This window comes from Poromitra crassiceps, assembly GCF_964638095.1.
Source record: "Poromitra crassiceps genome assembly, chromosome: 6".
Taxonomy (NCBI): Eukaryota; Metazoa; Chordata; class Actinopteri; order Beryciformes; family Melamphaidae; genus Poromitra; species Poromitra crassiceps.
In genome coordinates, this window is record NC_139627.1 from 41,371,519 (window position 1) to 41,391,631 (window position 20,113).

The 20,113-nt window shown below is 43.7% G+C and overlaps 1 protein-coding gene across 1 annotated transcript in view; it reads right to left on the reverse strand.

Moving 5' to 3' along the window:
* LOC310779051 (FERM and PDZ domain-containing protein 4-like) overlaps positions 1-20,113 on the reverse strand; it is a gene marked incomplete at both ends in the record, with an annotated part of 47,141 nt that overhangs the window by 3,454 nt on the left and 23,574 nt on the right. The window contains 13 exons of the mRNA XM_083639545.1: positions 384-1,376; positions 2,171-2,306; positions 2,544-2,726; positions 2,856-2,945; positions 3,297-3,423; positions 4,475-4,611; positions 4,889-5,008; positions 5,368-5,499; positions 5,947-6,054; positions 6,312-6,416; positions 7,658-7,703; positions 11,714-11,816; positions 12,576-12,736. Of these exons, the coding sequence (XP_083495671.1) occupies positions 384-1,376; positions 2,171-2,306; positions 2,544-2,726; positions 2,856-2,945; positions 3,297-3,423; positions 4,475-4,611; positions 4,889-5,008; positions 5,368-5,499; positions 5,947-6,054; positions 6,312-6,416; positions 7,658-7,703; positions 11,714-11,816; positions 12,576-12,736 (2,441 nt within the window). The remainder of the gene's footprint in view (positions 1-383; positions 1,377-2,170; positions 2,307-2,543; positions 2,727-2,855; positions 2,946-3,296; positions 3,424-4,474; positions 4,612-4,888; positions 5,009-5,367; positions 5,500-5,946; positions 6,055-6,311; positions 6,417-7,657; positions 7,704-11,713; positions 11,817-12,575; positions 12,737-20,113) is intronic.

Genomic DNA, 20,113 nt, shown 5'->3' on the forward strand with positions numbered 1-20,113 from the left:
ACTTATAACACTGGAAATGTAATAATGACTAACGACAGTATGTAACATTTCAATTTAAATGATATCTATTAAATATGAATCAAATAATACTTCATGACACTCCAAAATGCTGTTATAATGCATGCTAAAGATGGTTCATTGAAATTGACAAATGAGAAAATCAAAATGATCCACAAAACAAGAACAAATCCCAACAAAATGGATGATGCGGTAATGAAGACCGTTAGTATGTGATTGAATGAATGAAGAAATACTCACACAAAATGGAAACATAGAACAAAATGGGCTTTATTGAAAAAAAATCAACAAGAACAAATCAAAGGTGAATGGCTGGAACATCGTGTGGTGTTAATGAATAAACGTTACAATAGTGTAAGAAGAACCTGTGCTACTCTCTGACTGCGCGGGACTCTGCTCCTCAGATGCAGCCAGGTCCTCGAGTGCCTGCAAAGTGGACACCACCGCATCGTCCAGAGGCTCTCCCTGGCCCTCCGCTCCCTGGGTGGGCACTGAATCTATGAGAGACACCGGGATATCGCAGCTCCCCTGGGGCTGCGTCCCGGGCCCCTGCTGCTGCTGCTGCTCCTCCTCGTCGGAGCTGTCCCTGAAGCCGGGAGGCGGAGCAGCGATGGCCAGGTTAAGGGAGTGCAGCAGCACGTCATTGTCCTCCTCATCGTTACCCTCCGGTAGCGGCGGGAGGGAGGTCAGGTCGATGATGTCATCGCTGGACCCTGAGAGCGACAGGAACGTTGGCTTGTCAATGTCACTCATCACCATGTCCTCCTCACAGCTGATGTCATCCTCGTCCTCGGCGTCGTCCGTCGTCTCCGCGTAGCAGATGTCCCGCAGCAGAGGCTCCTCGACGCATTCGGTCGGACCAAAGATTTTGGTGGTGTACTGATACCGCTCCCCGTCCTCCATGGCATGCATCAACTTACACGTATAGTCCTCCTCGAGATGCCTGTATATGGGGCCGTGAGTGTCTAGAATCTCTGGGCTCTCGTCCATCAGTCTCTGGTAGCCCAGATTCTGGGGGTTTACACCGTCTAAGGGAGGGTCCCCGAATATGAAGGAGACCTTGGCGCTCCTGGGAGAGTCCTGGGGTTTGGACCTGGGGGCATTGACGAAGGATTGGGGGTGAGGGGCCCTGCAGCGCTCTGCTCTTTCTGCCATGTGCATGGTGTGCTGGGGGGGCTGGTGGATCTCCGTGATGTAGACCGGTTCACTTTCACATCTCCCGCGCTCGAGGTATTCACACTCCTGGTCAGAAAAATCCCGGCTGCCCCTCTGGTTGCTTCTGTCCTCACATCCTTTATATGGTGTGCTGTATGTCCACTCAATGGCCTGGTAGTTCTGCTTTCCTCTTGCCTCACGGCCTGCAAAGAGGAACCACTCGTGAATAGGTGCATTCGCACGCCACCTACAGGATGTTGTGAATTGAATGTTAAAGGGACAGCTCACCCTAAAATCCAAAATACATTTTTCCTCTCACCTGTAGTGCTATTTATCCATTTAGATTGTTTTATGTTAGTTGTCTGGGTTATCAGCCATAGAGATTTCTGCCTTCTCTCCAATACAATGGAACTGGATGGCACTCGGCTTGTGGTACTCAAAGAGCCCAAAAAAATCCTATTGAAAAACTCAACAGTAATGTCTCTTACTAGAAATCATGACCCAGTTACTCAAGCTAATCCACAGACTTGTTGTGAGCAGTTTTATGTAGGAACTATTTTCTATTTTCGACCGAACTACACCCGCTAGCTAGCTGCTGCTCTAGCTGCTGTTAGTTTCATGTAGGAACTAGCTAGCAGCTAGTTTGCGTAGTTCGGTCAAAAGAAAATAGTTCCTACATGCAACTGCTCACAACAAGTCTGTGGATTATCTTGAGTAACCGGGTCATGATTTCTGGAAAGAAACATTGCTGTTGATTTTTTTCAAATGTATTTTATTGGCGCTTTGAGCACCACAAGCCGAGTGCCATCCAGTACCATTGTATTGAGTGGAGAGAAGGCAGACATGACTACGGCCGATATCTCCAAAACTCAGCAACTAAAAACAATCGATGGATAAATAGCACTACAGGTGAGAGGAAAATATGTATTTTTTATTTTTTTTTATTTTTTATTTTAGGGTGAGCTGTCCCTTTAACACTCGATCAGTTCAGACATACTTGTTAACATATTCTCTGTGTTGCTTTTGGCCACATTGAAGATGGAGCGCCGAGAGTCCACCAGTAATCTGTAGTAGCCGGCAGTCAGACAGGCCAGATTCATCGCATCAACAGACTCCATTAAGAGAGTGATGGGCTGTGAAAGAGGGAGATAAGCAGATGACAATGAGCACACAATGAAGGCTGTAGAATGAGATTATAATGACTGCTGAACAGGCTATAGACCTGCAGTTGGTTTCGGGTAATACTGGAGTATTATTGCAAAAGCAATCAGCAGGAACAGCACAGAGAATATTAATTAGGTGTTATGAATGTTCTCTATATGCTGCACAATATTTCCTTTTGAAAGGTGCTGCTGCATTTTTTGTTATACCTTCACGTCCAGAACGTGTAGCTCCACTCTAACCATCTTCTCATCTTCCGTGTACATCTCGATGCGGTTGACGTGACTGAAATCAGCCAATAGAGCCACCAGGTTTGTTTTGGTGTTGATCACGTGGCTGATGCCGTACCTGGGCCCCACCAGCAAAGTCACTTCTGTATGCTTCTCGCCTTGCTGTAAAGCAGGCGGAGAGAGGCAACCCAACGTTCAGCCTTTTCTTGTCGACATACAACATCTATGTGCAATGTAATTTGGCACCATCGTGTCACACATTAGCTGAATAAGATAGGAGGTAACACTCACAAGTAGTATGGATTTAAACACCCGTCCTCCATACAGTCTCAAGTCGCTGAGGTACTTCAGATAATGTACCTTTGCCTGTAAGGCAGTCAGCTGGGGAGGGGGGGGGGAGGAGAGAAATTAGTTAACAGGCAGAAATTGGTTAAATTTAGTTCACAACAAATATGTAATTAAAAAACATCTTTTTTGCAGCGTTAAATGTTGTAGCAACCACCCAGCAGCATTATTTTATGATCTTAGCACTTCCACTAGGTGGCAGTCACAAATCATTTCAAATGTGTAGCAAAGTGAAGGGGCATTTTTATATTGGGGAGGGGGAGAGAGAGCGAGAGAGAGAGGGTGAGAGAGAGATAGAGAGAGAGAGGGAGAGAGAGAGAGAGAGAGAGAGAACTGGGTTGGGTTTTTTGGAGAAGGCGAATTATGAGAGTTCTTTTTTCACACTACCTTTTTCCCGGGCGGCACCAGGTTCTGGTTGGTTTTGAGGATGTGAGCCAGGGCTTTTTTGATGTTCTTCTCTTTCATGCTCGACAACACGGCAGGAGGCAGGAACAACTCCAGACCCCACTCCTTCCTGCAGAGCCACAAGCCACACTGGTTACAGAGGGTCACTCCAGCACCAGGCAAACAGTCAATCATCATTCTTTACTAGTGATCGATCACGTCACAGAGAGGCGCTGCATTGATTAACTGACACCATACAATGGGAATCATTCAGCAACCAGGAGGGATGTGTAGTCTGGCATCGCAGCAGAACAGCACTACTAGTCTAACACTGGTGCTTATCATGTGATTGTGTAAACAGCATTGTTTACTCAGGAGGTAGAGCGGGTTGTCCACTAATCGCTTTGGATAAAAGAGGTCAGTGGTTCGATCCCCGCCTCCTCCAGTCTGCATGTCCAAGTGTCCTTGAGCAAGATACTGAACCCCAAATTGCACCCGATGGTGTGTCGGCACCCTGGGTGGTAGCTTGCCGCCGTCGGTGCATGAATGGGTGAATGCACCTACTAATTGTAAAGTGCTTTGGATAAAAGCGCTATATAAATGCACTGCCACTAGCAACAGCAGAAACAACTAAAGGGCTCCATTAGACACTGGTTCTCAAACTTTTTCAAGTCTGCATCCCTAAACAGACAAATTATACCACTGACCCCAATTTGATAAGATTTTGTCACAGGGTCCCCCATCTGATAAGATTTTAGCTTTTGTGACGACCCTCAAAAAAGTAAGACGAAAGCAAAAGTTGAAACAATAATAATGTATTAACTAAATCTAAGGAACAATAACTAGACAACACAAACCACATTAAACAGAGACTGAATGGTCTGAAGGTCTTCTTAAGCCCAATGAGCGCATGGGCCCAGGTGCACCCAATCAGCCTAACGACCCCAGGATCGTCACACTTTTAGATGTTTTATTACAGAAAGTGTATGAAACCCATGACCAAAATAGTCATAATTGTGTTACTTATGGCTGGAATTGTTGTGAAAATAAAACGTTACTCTTTTTTTGTGCTGGGGACCCCCTGGAACCCCCTCAAGGACCCCTGGGGGTCCCCGGACCCCACTTTGAGAACCAATGATTTAGGAGACCTACAGTTGAGTCTTGAAAGCGAATCCACTTACTCAATATATTTGAGGGAAACCTTCTGCGACTGCTTGGTATTGATGGTGAGAATGTACATTTGCAGGGCAGCCAGACGGAGGGCTGTGTCGTATTTCAGCTCTGACCCAAATCTCTCCAACACCACATCGTTACAGCTCTGCAGGAGGAGACAGAGGGGGAGAGGACAGGACAGAGGGAGGTTACACTTCTTACTTACCACCAAATGCAAGACAACAAAACCCCTATGGCAGCCATATTGTGGCCAGTGCTCTCTAGACATGCGCTAGTTCTGGGATATTTTTGATGAACACACTGTCATTCTATAAGAGCATAACACAAAGAGAAACGCATCACAATATATCCACCACGAGATAGAAGCATCAGCAGGATATCACGTGGCTGTCTTGTCTTGTACTGTATCTGCTGATATTCACCTGAACATAGAGGTACTCAAATGCTACTGCATCTCTCCTGAGCAGGTCCACCGGGTCCTTTGGGACAAAGCTGATGCGAAAAAAGCATTTCATCTTATGTGCCCCTGGCCTCTGTGTCACCTAGAGCACAAGTTAACGAGAAGGAATGTCCAATTAGTTGTGACAGGTTTGTGTCTGCAGAATACCTAACCACAAGAGCACATTGTTAAAGATTATTTTTCAGTGGGCACAGTGTAAAATTACAGAGTACATATAATATTAACTTTGTCCAGGAGTGATCTACATGTCAAATTACGGGCTGTGTTAGTATTATTACATGGAAGAATAGAAGGTAAAGATACACTATGTCACAGCAGTGATTTAACATTCCGTCTGCAGCATAGCCTACTGTATATTATAATATTGGTAAGAGTATTTCACTGTACAGTGAAGAGAAGGGTATGAGTCAACTGGGTTTAGCGCGCGGCACCGAGTCTCACCTGAGTTAGCATCTCCTGCTCGTGCAGGAGCATGAGTTTGCTGGCGGAGCCGTCCGCTCTGTGCTCCAGCATGAGAGAGAAGTGCTCGATGCTCTTGATGGAGAGCTTCTCTTGCAGGGTCGAGATGACGTCCTGTCACATAGACAGATTCCACATGAATACAACATGGGCACACACATGACACGCCGCAGCTCCCATGTGCTCAGCACTCTACCAAGTGTGAATGCAATATGTAGCGCTGTGCCATTATGTCGTATCCATGCATCATTTTCATGGCTGAGCATGCACAAAAATATGACAAATATAAACACTCTGAATTTTCAAACGCAACTGCCTTTCTGCGAATCTCCTGTCAACTTCTCCCTGCAGCACCACAGTTAATTACGAACAAACTGCTTTTTGACTGCATCGTAATTCAAGCACAGATAAGCTTCCTTCTGCAGGCCACGGTGCGGAAAGGTGATGTACTTCAGACTCTACAGTACAACTATGAATAATGTACGAGTTAAACCGAACATCACTTTAGATGATGCAATACCTTGGAAAGCTTCACAGCGAACCATGGGGTCCAGCACCTACCTTAATGGATGTGTTGCTGTCAAATTTAAACGATTTGGTCTGCCCGTTCTCCAGGTACACCTTCAGAACATTTGGCATGAAGAGAAGGGAGTTGTCCTTCACTGTTTCCTGGGGATGGAATGAGAATCAGACAAATCACAATTATCCACTTGATTTGGTTGATTATACTGTTCAAGTGTATCAGTGGGAGTTGAGGTGGGAAATGCTGTAAATTAAACGAACCCCGAGAGAAAATGAGTGAACATTCAGGGGCCGGCTGTGAAAGTGACTGTGAAGAATTACATCTTTAATAGTTTCCAATCAGCAGTAATCATTGCCTATTCACAACCTTGATGCGTAGTAGAGAATGAATCAGTGTGACTTACAGGGACCTGACCATTGATGATGACCTCTTCAGCAAAGCGGACTTTAACTGGATTAGACTTTAACTTGGCCTTTTTGGCTGCACTGATGAACGCTGATTTGGGTGACTGACACAGAGAGAGAGAGAGAGGGTGGGAGGGTGGGGGGGTGGGGGGGGGGGCGACACAGGAGTAAAAAGCACAGTTAGTAACAAGTATGGCTCCTTCAGAGACGCCACAGTCATGTGTGATGATGAGTCATGCGTTTTTACAGCTTCAAGGACACGCCGCCTTCTTCGAACAACATACGCGTTTTCATCCGAACCTCCCATTTCTCCCCACTGACTGACTGTACCGATGTAATTAAGATGGGCCTGTGGAAGGGCATGCAGGAAGGACACCACCACTGGTGGTGTGTCGTCGTCGTCGCTAAGGCTACGAAGCCGTGTCTTCTAAACGGGAGCAATTACAGAGCAGATTAGACAAGCTGCTCTTCCTTTTCTTCTGTGTCTTATGGGATCCCGCACACTCCCCATCCTTCTTCTTCTGCAAACCAAGTAGAGCCTTTTTCCAGAGAATAACACTTATTATGCTCTTTCCCCTGAAACACGCCTAGCTGATACTGAGACATCATGTGGTTAATTGAAATGAACTGTGTAAGGATGTAATTTCAAAACAATCAGTTCCAAAGGTTTAGAGAGAAGTGTGCGTGCATGGGAAATCATTGTAATTACTGTTTTTGGACTAATATTCATGAGGTTTTCTCCAACTCCTGGGAACAATTAGGCATTGTTTTCAGTGAGCGAGCAATATAAAGTGGAAATGATTTGGTTTATTTTTGGTGGGAATTGATGCAGGATTCCATCTACTGCATGAACTGTAAACAAGAATATATGCTCTTGGCACTGTATCATCACCATCTGGTGCACCATGATTCTGGTAATTGTCGACGCGGCAGGTTCATCTGGGGTCTTGCGAGGATCTCACGCTACAACATGAAGAATACTTGGAAAGATTGCCGCGTTTTTCGGACTCCCGTCGAGTTAGCCAGGCTATACTCCGCTACAGAATCACTGCTAAAGTGCCAGCACAGACATATGGGCATGATTCATGTCTTGCATTCACAAAGTCAGAGCAGGAGGGAGTGGCTAGGCCTGACAGAGCCCCCCCCCCCCCCCCCCGTGTATGTGTGAGTGTATTTGTCTTGTTTTGTTTTAATATTTTCTGTATATTTGTGTTAAGGACTCGAAAACGAGATGGTTCATCTCAAGGGGTTTATCCTTCTAATTATCAAATGAAGTCAACGCACAAACAGCCTAGTGGAAAGTGTTCCTTTTTGGAATGAATACTTTGAAGATGGAGAGACTCACTGGGTACGGCTGAACGACGGTCAACACTATGGACTCCTTGCAGCTCCTGCAGAGAACACGCACAAACAAACAAACAAACCCATAATTAAAGATTTAAACTTTGCTCCCCTAAATTCATGGACAGAGTAAAGTGATTAAAGCTGTTGTAAGTGATATATTTTGTTAAATAAGTGTTATATAGCTGTATATTCTGACATCAATCACTGATATAAAGTGTTTGGTCAGTAACATGGGGCTCCCAGTCACTCTGCTTTGCGGTAAACAGAAGAGAAACGTTTCGGGTGGTATCCCATTCCACTTTATCCACTCAGGAGAGAGAACTCGACAAAGAGGATTGAGTCAACACGCAGGGATGTATTACTGAACGGGCCTATCGGGCCCAGGCCCAGGGGCCCCAGAGCTCAGGGGGCCCATAACCCAGAGCCTCTTTGCAGGGCCACCGCGTATCTTGGCCCGGGCCCGGGATGAAATGATCCATGTTATACCCGCCAACGTAATAACAACATCCCACAAACGTAATAAACCATAAACGTAATACAAATGTGCAGCTTTTTATGATGATGTAATAATCCCACTAACGTAATAAGTTTCCCACAAACGTAATAGCAGTTTCCTACCACAAACGTAATACGTCATTTCCCACAAACGTAATAACTGTTACGTTTGCAGGGATTTGTTATGTTTGCAGGAAGGTGAAAATCTTCTGTTTTCAAAATTGTATAACTTCCACAAATGTAATAAATCACTATATAATGAAAATCTGCATCTTATACAAGTTGCCATCTCTAAATGTAACAGCAATGACATTTTCTTCTTGTCCGTTAAGATTCTTGTCTCTTTATACTGATCAAGTGTTGTTGAAATGAAACGGAATTATATGAATTGTAAGTGTAAATTATAGCTGCTGCACAGCAGTGTTGGGGCCAGGCATTTTGAGGAGGAAGAGGAAGAGAAAGAGGAAGAAATGAAAGGAGGGAGAAGAACAGGACAAATGATAAATACATGATGGTCCATCAGCAGAATTGCCCGGACCATAATTATCATTAACACATCTTTGAAATGTGTCTAGACATTAGACATAAACCAAGTCAGTTTTTAGGTTTTATCATTTCAGAAACCAAAAAAGAATCTGATGAAAGTCTGTGTACCCAAACGTTATTCTTCTGCCTATTAAACGTTTTAATTGCAAGTGAAGCAGTCAAGAGACAGTGTGCGGGAGTCCTTCGTTTCACTTCACTCGTCTCTTTCCCTTCTCCTATGCACCTGTCGTTTTTACGTGTGCAAAAGCTCTGCTCCATCATTTCAGAAACTGTAATTAAAGTTAAAGTGACTTTGTGACTAAGGATTACCTTAAAAGAAATGCAAGCTTTTTAGGAAACTTTTTTAGAAAACGTTTTTGAATGGATTTTCAAGCTTATCGGCAGATTTCTGCAGATTTTCCACAACACAGGGCATAAATAATGTCCACTCTTGAAATGTTGCATGAGAAAAACAATCCATTCTATACTTATTGACATTTCTATTAGCTGGTAGACAGGTGCACAGCACACTTAGAGAGCACTAGACCTTTGAAACAGGTCTGTTGAACATTTCAGCTCGTAGGATGCAGGAGTTCGTCATCACAAACAGTTCATAGGGCTGCATCAAATAGAGGGATGAGACATGATGCTTTTAAAACTTCTTCCTCCTCCTCAAGCAACATTTTGGAACCATCTCTCTCGGAGGCTACACAGATAATCATAAAGAAAAGTAGAAAAGTGCACTCATTAGAGTCTAGTGCACTTCACCGCTATGACTAACCATGGTCAAACCGAAAGCCAACAACAAGCAGCTGGTAGATGTACGTGTTTGTCCTGCTCTCTCTCCTCTCCTCTCCCCGCTCCCCCCCCTGCTCTCTCCCATCTCCCCCCCCTCTCCCCCCCTTCCCCCACAAGGGGATGAGAGAGGGGAATCTGATTGGTTGTGTACTACACCTGTGAAAAAATTAATGTAATTATTAATTAAACTAATCCAGCCCATTTCACCTTTGTGCCAAGCCTTTGTAGAGGGTTATTGTGCATTTGGCTTTAATTGAGTGTACCTGCGCTGTCAATCCTGTGTTATTGAGACAGGGCCCCAAATTAGCACAAGCCACCAGCCAAATGCTGGTAAAATATGCAAGTGGCTGGCTGGTAGATTTGCTTCATTCACCAGCCAAACAAACAAACCCAATGGTAATCTATTGAGTGGCTGGTAAAAATAATGTGAACATTCACTAGCTATTTGGCTGGTGGGCAAAAAAGTACATTTTGGAGCCTGTATTGCAGGGGTGCCCACACTTTTTCAGCTTGGGAGCTACTTTTAAAATGACCAAGTCAAAGTGATCTACCGAACATATTTATTTATATATATATACACTGAGTATACAGTGGAAAACAGTGGAACAGTGGAAAAACAGTGGAAAAACAGTGGAAACAGTGGAAAAACAGTGGAAAAACAGTGGAAACAGTGGAAAAACAGTGGAAACAGTGGAAAAACAGTAAAAAAAAAAAAAAAAAAAAAAATTTTTTTTTTTTTTTTTTTTTCTTCCCCAATGCCACGCGATCGACCACACTACCTTCGCGATCGACCGGAGATGTGAATTAATCTCTTGTTATTGTGCTGTTGGCTTTGAGTGTTCAGGTGGCTGTGCTGTGAATCCTGTTGAGATGCAGGTGAATGTTTCTGTTAGTTATTATTTATGTGCATGTGCACTATGAGGGGGGCCCTTTTATGCATCCAGGCCCAGGGGCCCGTCATGTCATAATCCGCCTATGTCAACACAGTTCTCATTCCCAAGTAGAAAAATACTGACACCTTGGGGTTGCAGTTCTGGATCGGACCACCAACCCCAAAGCATCAGTATTTGACTAATTAATGAGAACCGCGGTGACTCAATACTCCCTCCAGAATCGCTTACAGCACCTTTAGTAAAGAAGCAGAATCAGAAACAGGCCGGGCCAATGATCATTATGGTTGTTGAGCTCGACACCATATTGGGTGGCAGCACAAAAGGGGAATTGTGTCCCAGAGATGCAGACGATGTGTCTTTGCTAGTGCTACTGTGTGTAGCGCAGCATTTGACTGCAGAGACAGAGGCCGGGTTCAGGCGAAAGGGGGGCGGTGATGGAGTGGCCTGCACATGGGTATATTTCACTGCACTAATCTAGTGTTTACAGACTGCAGCACAGGTCATGTGAGCACAGGCCCGGCGCTCGCAGCGACTCACTCAGCTGTGACAATGACATCCATCTAACGAGACGCATGAAAAACACATCAGCCCACCCTTCATCCAGCTGAATCATCATGCGAATGGTGTCGGTGGCTGCGATTACTGCACTACATTCATGATTCATCCCACTTATATCTTGGGTTTTGTTAGTACTCAATAGATGCAGGCATTTAATAAAGACTGACTCACTGCAGGGTTATACTGGAGAAGCAATTGTGTGTTGATGCAAATCTATTTGCACCTTGTCCAACTTTTGAGATGAGTAAATACTTGGGCACACTCCCGCTATTTGCATTTCACAAGGTCAACAAGACAGATAGAATGTGTATAATTATCTACAACAGGTCTAACAGGCAAGTGTTGTTGTCAAGTCACTATATCTCGGGTCCGAGACGAGTCTCAAGTCCCCCGGTGTTCAAGTCCGGGTCACCAAAGAAGAATCTGAGCCGAGTCGCCATTACCTGAGTCCGAGTCCGGAGTTACTGAACATGAGCGTGAATCCACATGTAGGTGGAACACATGTGCCTGCCCTTGCACGAAATTGAATAATGTCATGGTGTTAATATAGCTATCGATATCTTATGCCAAATTATTAGGGCTTATTAGGAAAAGGAACAAAATAAATAGTCTAATCAATGAACAAGTCTGAGTCCTCATCTCCTACTTCCAAGTCCGAATCGTCAGTGCTCAAGTCCAAGTCGAGTCACAAGTCGTGAAAATGAGTCCAGGACTCAAGTACTACAACACTGCTAACAGGAGGAAAATGGCATGATGTCATAGTGTGATGTCATAGTGTGATGTCGCACCTGACAAGGTCAATAACCCTCTCCCTGGGTGCTGAACCCACTGGCTCATCATTAATCATGATGATCTCGTCTCCTGGGACCAGCCTGCTCTCTGAGGGACCTCCTGCCAACACACACCAAACAAGAGTTCAGTCAACTGGTACAAATTGCAGAAGGTCAAACTGTCAACCGTTCTTTCGTTTCTTGGTTTCCTGCATTCAGGGCCTAAGGTCCTTACACACCGGGGGCGTTTTTTGTGTGTGCGCACGTCAATAATATTTTTCGAACCTATATCAGTGAATGCAACCATGCATACCAACGGCAAAGTTTCGCTGAGCATTATTGCAATGTTTATTTTTTCAGACCACGGTCGATTTTTCCGAAATCCGTTTCCGACGTGTACACATCTATTGCTGTGATTGACAAATTCGCATTGCAATACCGTGCTGTATATTCGCATCGCTCTTGGTGTGTAACAGCCTTAAGGCTCTAATAGATGCTTGCTCATTGAACGCGGTTAAAATCAGTAATTCATCACTATAGCACAACTTTCTTCTCCCCTTTCTGCTTACATTTTAGGATTCCTTCTCCCTCTGGAGAGGAGGATCTGTTGAGAATAGCCCCAGGTGGAATGACTCACTGGTGTATTAAAATTCCCCGTACGGCTGAGCCACTTGGACTCTCAGTCTCTATCCTGAGCTCTCCAAATGTCTGGGAGCTGAGACGAGAGACACTTTACCTGGTGTGACTGAGCGGACCACCACAGGTTTCTCACTGCCTGCTTTACCTGGTGTGACTGAGCGGACCACCACGGGTTTCTCACTGCCTGCTTTACCTGGTGTGACTGAGCGGACCACCACAGGTTTCTCACTGCCTGCTTTACCTGGTGTGACTGAGCGGACCACCACGGGTTTCTCACTGCCTGCCACAAAGCCAAATCCAAGGACTGGGTCTCGTCTCATCTCCACCTTCCGCGGGGCTGCAACCACAAATCTGTCCCCGTCCAGACGAACCTCCTCCAGGGAGCCGCTATGAGAGACGTGGCTGTGGGACAAAGGGGACAAGCAAGACAATCTCAGTCAGAGTGGTAGTTAACGTGGGTGGGTACTGGGTAGGAAACAGATATATTATGTTGCACCTATATCCTATACATTGTTAATATAGACAAATCAAGTCAAGTCAAGTCAACTTTATTCATAGAGCACATTTACAACGACTAAAAGCCGACCAAAGTGCTTCACAGATTAAAAACACTAAAAATATGGAAAACAGCAAGTACGAATACAACTGTTACAGCAAGGTGCAATACAAGGTGCAACAGATACAAATAATAAAAACCAAGAATGACAGACAATGTAGGTTGCCGGAAGGCAGGCTCAACTCGGGTCGAAGGCCAGGGAGAAAAGGTGCGTTTTGAGCAGGGTTTTAAAAGCCACTAGGCTCTGGGCTGATCTAATATGGAGGGGCAGGCTATTCCAGAGCCTAGGAGCTGCTACAGCGAAGGCTCTGTCTCCTCTAGTCTTGAGCCTGGTCCTAAATCAAACATCTATGCAATTCAGCAAATTATGAGTTTGAAAGAAACTGTTTGACGCCATTTTATATGGTTGTATATAGAGCGACTGGGTTTGAATATGTATTTTGACAAAAGCATTCATGACCAAGAATATGCATGCTGAACCAACAGAATCTAGCAGAATTACTAAGAAGAAACTGACTCAGAGGCTGTTATTTATTTTTATTTTGAATAAATAATAATAATAATAATAATAATAATAAATATGAATTTCAAATTTTTAACCATGCAGAAACTGGATGTTTTCCTAACGATATATTCCCAAAATGTTCAAAGCTAGAAGCAAGATATTCTTCTGAAATAAGAAACCAGTGTGATGCCTCAAAAATAGAACGTGTGGGCGATGGCAATCAAGCTCCAACAATCGTACAGTATTTTCCTGCTGCAGATACCCCCTGTGTGCCGTGCAAAGAAAGCTGCAGCAATTGCGCACACTATTCTCCTCAGCACTACCTTACCGTCACCTTTGTAAGGTGTTGCGCTCTGATAGTTTTGGAGTGCCGGCATGCTGTGACAAGCTCCTGACTGCTTTGTGTGATCTTTGCTAACTGGAGGCAATGCATCCAACTGGCTGCAAACCGATCTCTGCAGTTTGAGCCTTCTTTCACCTGTAGCACTATCGATTCGTTATCTAAACGCGGAACCAAAAGGGAACAAAGAGAAGAACAAAATGTGAAATTTCTAGCTTTTACATGCTCTGTAATCTGTATGTTTTTACAGTGTTTGTCCCCTGCACTCTGGCAGCAGCAGCAGCAGCAGCTCAACATGCTGGCAGCAGTGTGGGTTAATTAATGCCGTGGGCAGTCAAGGCAGTGTGTAATTCACACTTATTCTTGACGCATGTACCATTTGCCACTAAATACCAACAATTAATCTTTCAAGGCACGAGGAGCGAGATATGTTTGATAAAACTCAGTACCAAGAGTTTGCCACTTTTACAAAGGAAAACCGAGGTGTTTAAAGCCGGGTGAATTAATAGTGATCAGATAAGGACTCAACAATTCTTAATTCTGCAATAGGCTATACAGTGCAGCAGCTGCACTAGGCACCAGACCATGCTGAAGTTTAAAAGCAATCAGTTAAATCTTTCAAATTAATTCTTCAACTGACTGGAAACTAGTATAAGGGCGATAGAAATTAAGTAATATGGTCTCCTTGTTTAGTATCATTTAAAATCCTAGCCACAACTTTCTGTACTGTAAGCTGAAGACAAGAGGCTAACTTGTGACCAACTTAGGTGGAGAGGTAGTTACAGGTCTAAATTAGATGAAATAACATCATGACCATCATGACTGAGGATGAAAAAACATTTGGATGTTTTCTTCAGTTTTAAGACACAGCACTATACATTATTATTTAATTAGGGCAATTACCTAATTAAAAAATCTGGCTCTGTCAGGTCACGCGCACAGGTGCTCTTTACACTTCCTGAAAGTTTCAGCCCGATCACACGTAAAATGGCATAGCTGTGGCTGACCAAAATTCTGCTCACTCACACACAGAACTTCTAATTTTTATTATAAGATAGAAATATTTCACGCTACGCGCGCTCGATCACTGATGAGATCACAATTGCTCGAGTGACCATTACTGATCACATCATGGAGTGCTCGAGTGACATCACTCAGCGCACAATTGCTCAACTTCGGATCACTGTCTTCACCTATGACATCATCATCAGTGACATCACAATTGCTCAAGTGACCATCACTGATGACATCATTGAGTGCTCGAGTGACATGATATCATAGACATTGCGACCAAAATCGCAGACACACACCCCCTATGTTAGTGCTGCTCCACATGGCTTTACCTTTGTATCAAGGAATCAAGGAAACTGTATTGTCATATGTAGCAAGCTACAATGAAAGTTAAAAGTGCCAGCCCCAAACTTTGCTGATAAAAGACAATATACATTTAGTAAAAAAAAAAAACACATAGTAAAAGTAAACACAATAAACAAGCATACCGAGGAGATTGTATGATAGAAGTGCAAACTGTGCTTATCTAAAAAAAAAGTCCATAAAGTACGCAGTGGTTCATATGGTGTGCAAAAGGTCATCATTAGAGGTCAACAACCTGGACCTTATTTTCAGCTTTAAATATGATTTTTAATTCACCCTGATAACTTCGGTTTGATAAACAAGCGCGGAAACGTTAATCTGTTTTGACCTGCGAGCTGAAAACGAGGAATTCAGGGCATGTGAAATGTGACACTCAGCAGCAGCTCATATCCTTATATCATACAATGAGAAAAATAACGATCTATTTTACCTCTGTGCTATACGTCCGCAGCCTGTGGTTTGCTGTCTGTCACATTGGTAGAGATACAGAAGCTCCTATTCCACCACTGCTGCACGGGCCAGCTCAAATAGATATGTGTGGCCATCGAATTCAACTGCATCGTCCATGATCTCGAAATCAAATAAATATCAGCGGTGTTTATAGCTAGGCTAGGCCAAGCCTCCTAGTATGAATTGTGAATGAGAACAGCCTGATACTGATACATGATGTGGCCATTTGCAGTACCACAGCTATTTTTGGGCTCTTTAGTCTCTGACTGGTTGGCCACCCCTGCAATAGCCTAACACAGGGGTTTTCAACTGGTGGTCCTCACCCCCTGGTGGTTTGTGAAGGCATTGCAGGTGGTCCCTGACCACGCACCATCAGTTGGAAAACCCCTGGCCTAACACAATTATTTCACAATAGTGGTGAAGCCAGTAGCTTATTAAACCTGTTAAAACTGAGTGTCTTCGCACAATTTAGGGAATGGTAGGTCTACATAAAATAATCGAATTTATGAATGATTAGATGACTGCTGAAATCAACAAAATAATAGCCAACAGAGACAGGGTCATCAATTTAATAAAAAAATATTGTTTTGTTTGCACCCCCACGTCGTTTCCATTCTGTGGAATGCCACAAAGGAAAGAAAAATAGAATTCGGAATGAAAGTTCTATTAACAACCACGAAAAGCTGGCTGAACCGAAGTGATGTGTTCTGTCTATCTCTCCTCCGCTCCATTCAGCACCGTGGACAGCACTGCACGGCCCTATGCAAATAGCCTAAATGTATCTGTTGTATCTGAAATTAACCAGCTAAACTCTGTCTTATACGTTTGACCACATTCCATTTCTTGTTGCCGATAAGCCTTTTGTTTTGTTGATGGAAGTAACATTATTTGCCATGGGGCTTTTGAGGCCCAGCGGTTCTGTCAGGAAAGCTGAGTTCCGGATATGTATTTGCTTCGACAATTACAACGTCTCGTAATTTTGCGTTATTATTTCATAACGTGGTGAATGTACGAGTCACAACATGAGCGTTTTGGAGCTGTTGGAAATGTGTGTATTTGGTGACTTAATGGGGATAGGCTAGCCTATTTGCCATATCGGGATATGGCAAATAGGCAAATCTCCCCAAATGTTCCCATGTTCCTTTAATACTCTGATACTGTAGATTTTGCAAACAGCTCTCACTGTTGATTGCATACATTGTTTCATTGTTGGAAGACATTTCCCTCTTTGTTTCTGTTGAAAATCACACTCTGTCCACATTCACACTCTGTCCACAAACAGCTGTGAATGGCAGACAGAGTGCATGTAGCTTTTGGAGCAAACTATCAGATGCAAAATCCATTTTAAACCTACAATTCCAATTCAATGTGACACAGGTTCCTAATTTGTCCTGGGCTGAATGCACCAATATACAATAGGCTATTGTCCATTTTGGCCCTATGACAGGAAGGTGGCTGCCAGGAAGCTACAGGCAAAATGCATTGGTCCTATAAGGGGGGGATTCTCATGAACTCTTTAAAGGAACACTCTGCCCATTTTCAACCAGCTTTGTATCATTAGAACATCAGTAGTATATCAGAAAACTGTAAACAGTTTTGAAGTCTGTCATTTAATTTGACAGTTATTGAGTGTTGTGTACCAGTGACATCACTGGTCCACACTAACTCAAATTAATAACTCATTAACTCAAATCAACTCTCAATAACTGTCAAACTAGATGAATGATGAATAGTTTGACAGTTATTGAGAGTTGATTTGAGTTAATGAGTTATTAATTTGAGTTAGTGTGGACCAGTGATGTCACTGGTACACACTTTAACACTCAATAACTGTCAAATTAAATGACAGACTTCAAAACCGTTTACAGTTTTCTGATATACTACTGATGTTCTAATGATACAAAGCTGGTTGAAAATGGGCAGAGTGTTCCTTTAAGATGTATGGAGTTTTTTTTCTTTCAAAAAGTGTAAAATGCCCCCAAAATAGGGCCCTTAGTCACAATAACCTATTCACCTTATGTAGCCACGCCCATTTGACCTGGTTGTGTGGTCGTTCGACGACTTCCGGCAAAAAAAGAAAGAAAAAAAATGGCTGGCTGCTCCAATATAATCTAACTCTGAATTAACTAATAGTTTAGCCAATTGTGTGTAACATACCAAATAAAAGCAAATGGCAATGTCTAAGAATGCAACGCCATGTAACTGGCTCGTTAATTCTCGCATTCCAGGGAATTACGTTAACGTCTGCGGGTCTTATAGACGTAAGTGGCTCGAGCTGCGCTCGGAGGACAGAAAACCTTCTGAAGCTTTCTTTGTTGGAGTCCAGGTATGTTTTACAAGAAAGTGCTCGTCATTGTCGACGATAATGTTATCTGACCTGGCTAACAGTGGATACTCCGCTTGCTTGCTGTGTACCGAGCTCAAAGTAGTAGGCTACGTTCTTTGTTTTACACCCTGCGCTGTCCGCTACAAAAACAACTCTCTTCTTCATGACGTTCTTTCATATTTGGCGCCGTGGCCGCCGGAAGTGTTAATAGGACCCGGAAGAATTTGGCCCACTGTAAGGTCTGAACATAAGGTGAATACCATCACAGCAATACCCAACGCAAAACACACACAACACTCCAACACACACACATACACTAAGGTGACCAGATTTATCAAATGAAAATCGAGGACATTTCCAGTCCGGCAATCAATAGGCTATATTATAAAAATATCCAATGTTATTACCTATGAAATAATAATGGGGGATGATTCCAGTTTAATTTATTTTGTCCATGGCTGTTGTACTGTAATAAACAGTACAACCCCCCCCCCCCACACACACACACACACACACACACGTCATTCACTTTACAAAATGTCAATGTGTTCCCCAGCAGCATTGGCCTGGCCTTCCGAACCTACAGCGCCAGATGTTTTATGAATAGCCTCAGATCTCAAAAAGTATTTTCGGTGGAGTCCTAATTGCTTCTTCATTGTTCAAGATCTAGTGAAAGAGCTGCAGCAGAACAAAACACTTGTTGGATGCCTGGATCAAAACATTGACTCATAGAATCCATTCTCATTCAGATATCTTGAGATGAGAACGGTCAAGGGTCCCCTTTGAAATTGACCATATATGCCGGTTTTTCAAAATTCATTATTTAGCCCCCTTCCCGACAAGGTAGCATGGCATTGTTGGTCCCAACGGATGCTGTAGGTAGAATGAGCCTGCTAGAGCTATAGAGTCATCCACAGACGCCAGTAGAAAATCGGGGACATTTTCAGGGACAGCTCCAGCCGGGGACAGGTCACCAAAAACGGGGACTGTCCCCGAAAATCGGGGACGTCTGGTCACCTTAACATACACGACACACACACAGTGTGTATGTGAGTGTCCTGTGCACCCAAAACAGAGCCAGAGGGAGAGCACTTAGCTGTTGTTCCTCCGTTTCTCTGCTACTCTCTCATTTTGAATTAAATAGTTTATTGACTCATATTTCCTCACTTTTATCAGCCTAGGATTAAAACACGGCACAAATCACATTTCATATTGAGTAAATCACGTAGAAAAAAGTTTTTCTGAACATTATGGGCTGATTCAGTATTATACAGTACACGGTGGGTGGCAACCTTGACACATATGCTGCCCAACAAGACAACACATAGAGGCCATACACCTGGCATTAACATGCGTTTTGGGTGATCAGATTGCAATCTGATGGCAATTTGATCACCCAAAATGGGTGTCCTCTGAATCCGCATACAGTTACTGTATCCAGATTGAGAGGACACATTGCATTTACACTTGTGTTCAATGTGTACACAATGCGTCCCTGACCACCTCCGGATGTGGTTTGTCCGATCAGATTGCAATCCATCTTCACTGTGTCTTTGGGGTGTTTACACCTGTACTTTCAAGTGGTCAAGCACAATCTGATTGCAATCTGATGGCAGAAAACACATGTTAATGCCAGGTGCGAATGGCCTCACAGTAACCGTATCAAGGCGTTACAGAAGCACAAGGTGTTGCTGCGGCGCCTTCACTTTGGATTTGTGTGTCACTTTTATCTCGGTGACAAACTCAACAGATTGTGCACAAACAAAACCATATGGACCTGTGCATTCAGGAAGCGTAGCATCTCCGCCCCAACCATGGCCACCTGCTAAAGATGGCTGGCCTCCCAACGTGCTGACAGCCTTGCGTCTAATGGTCCCTAATCATGCCCATTAGCTGCTAATGTAGCTTCACAACACTCTGCACACCACTGAAGAACCACACAGTGGGCTAACACTATACAACACTGAAGAACCACACAGTGGGCTAGCTGTCACCGCAAAGATGACCAAGAATGATGGCAAGTGACTATAAGCCACAGTAACAAATGCTGGGCTTATACTGTCACTGTACAAGGAGCCATCTTCACTCCTGTTCTGGTGAATTTGGTGGACGCTTATTACCAACAGCAATATCTTATTACACTTGTTCTGAGGGGTTGCTTTAACACAGCTGCCAAATAGTTAGTGCTTCACTGCTTTTGGTGATGAAGAGGTTATATTTGTCGACTG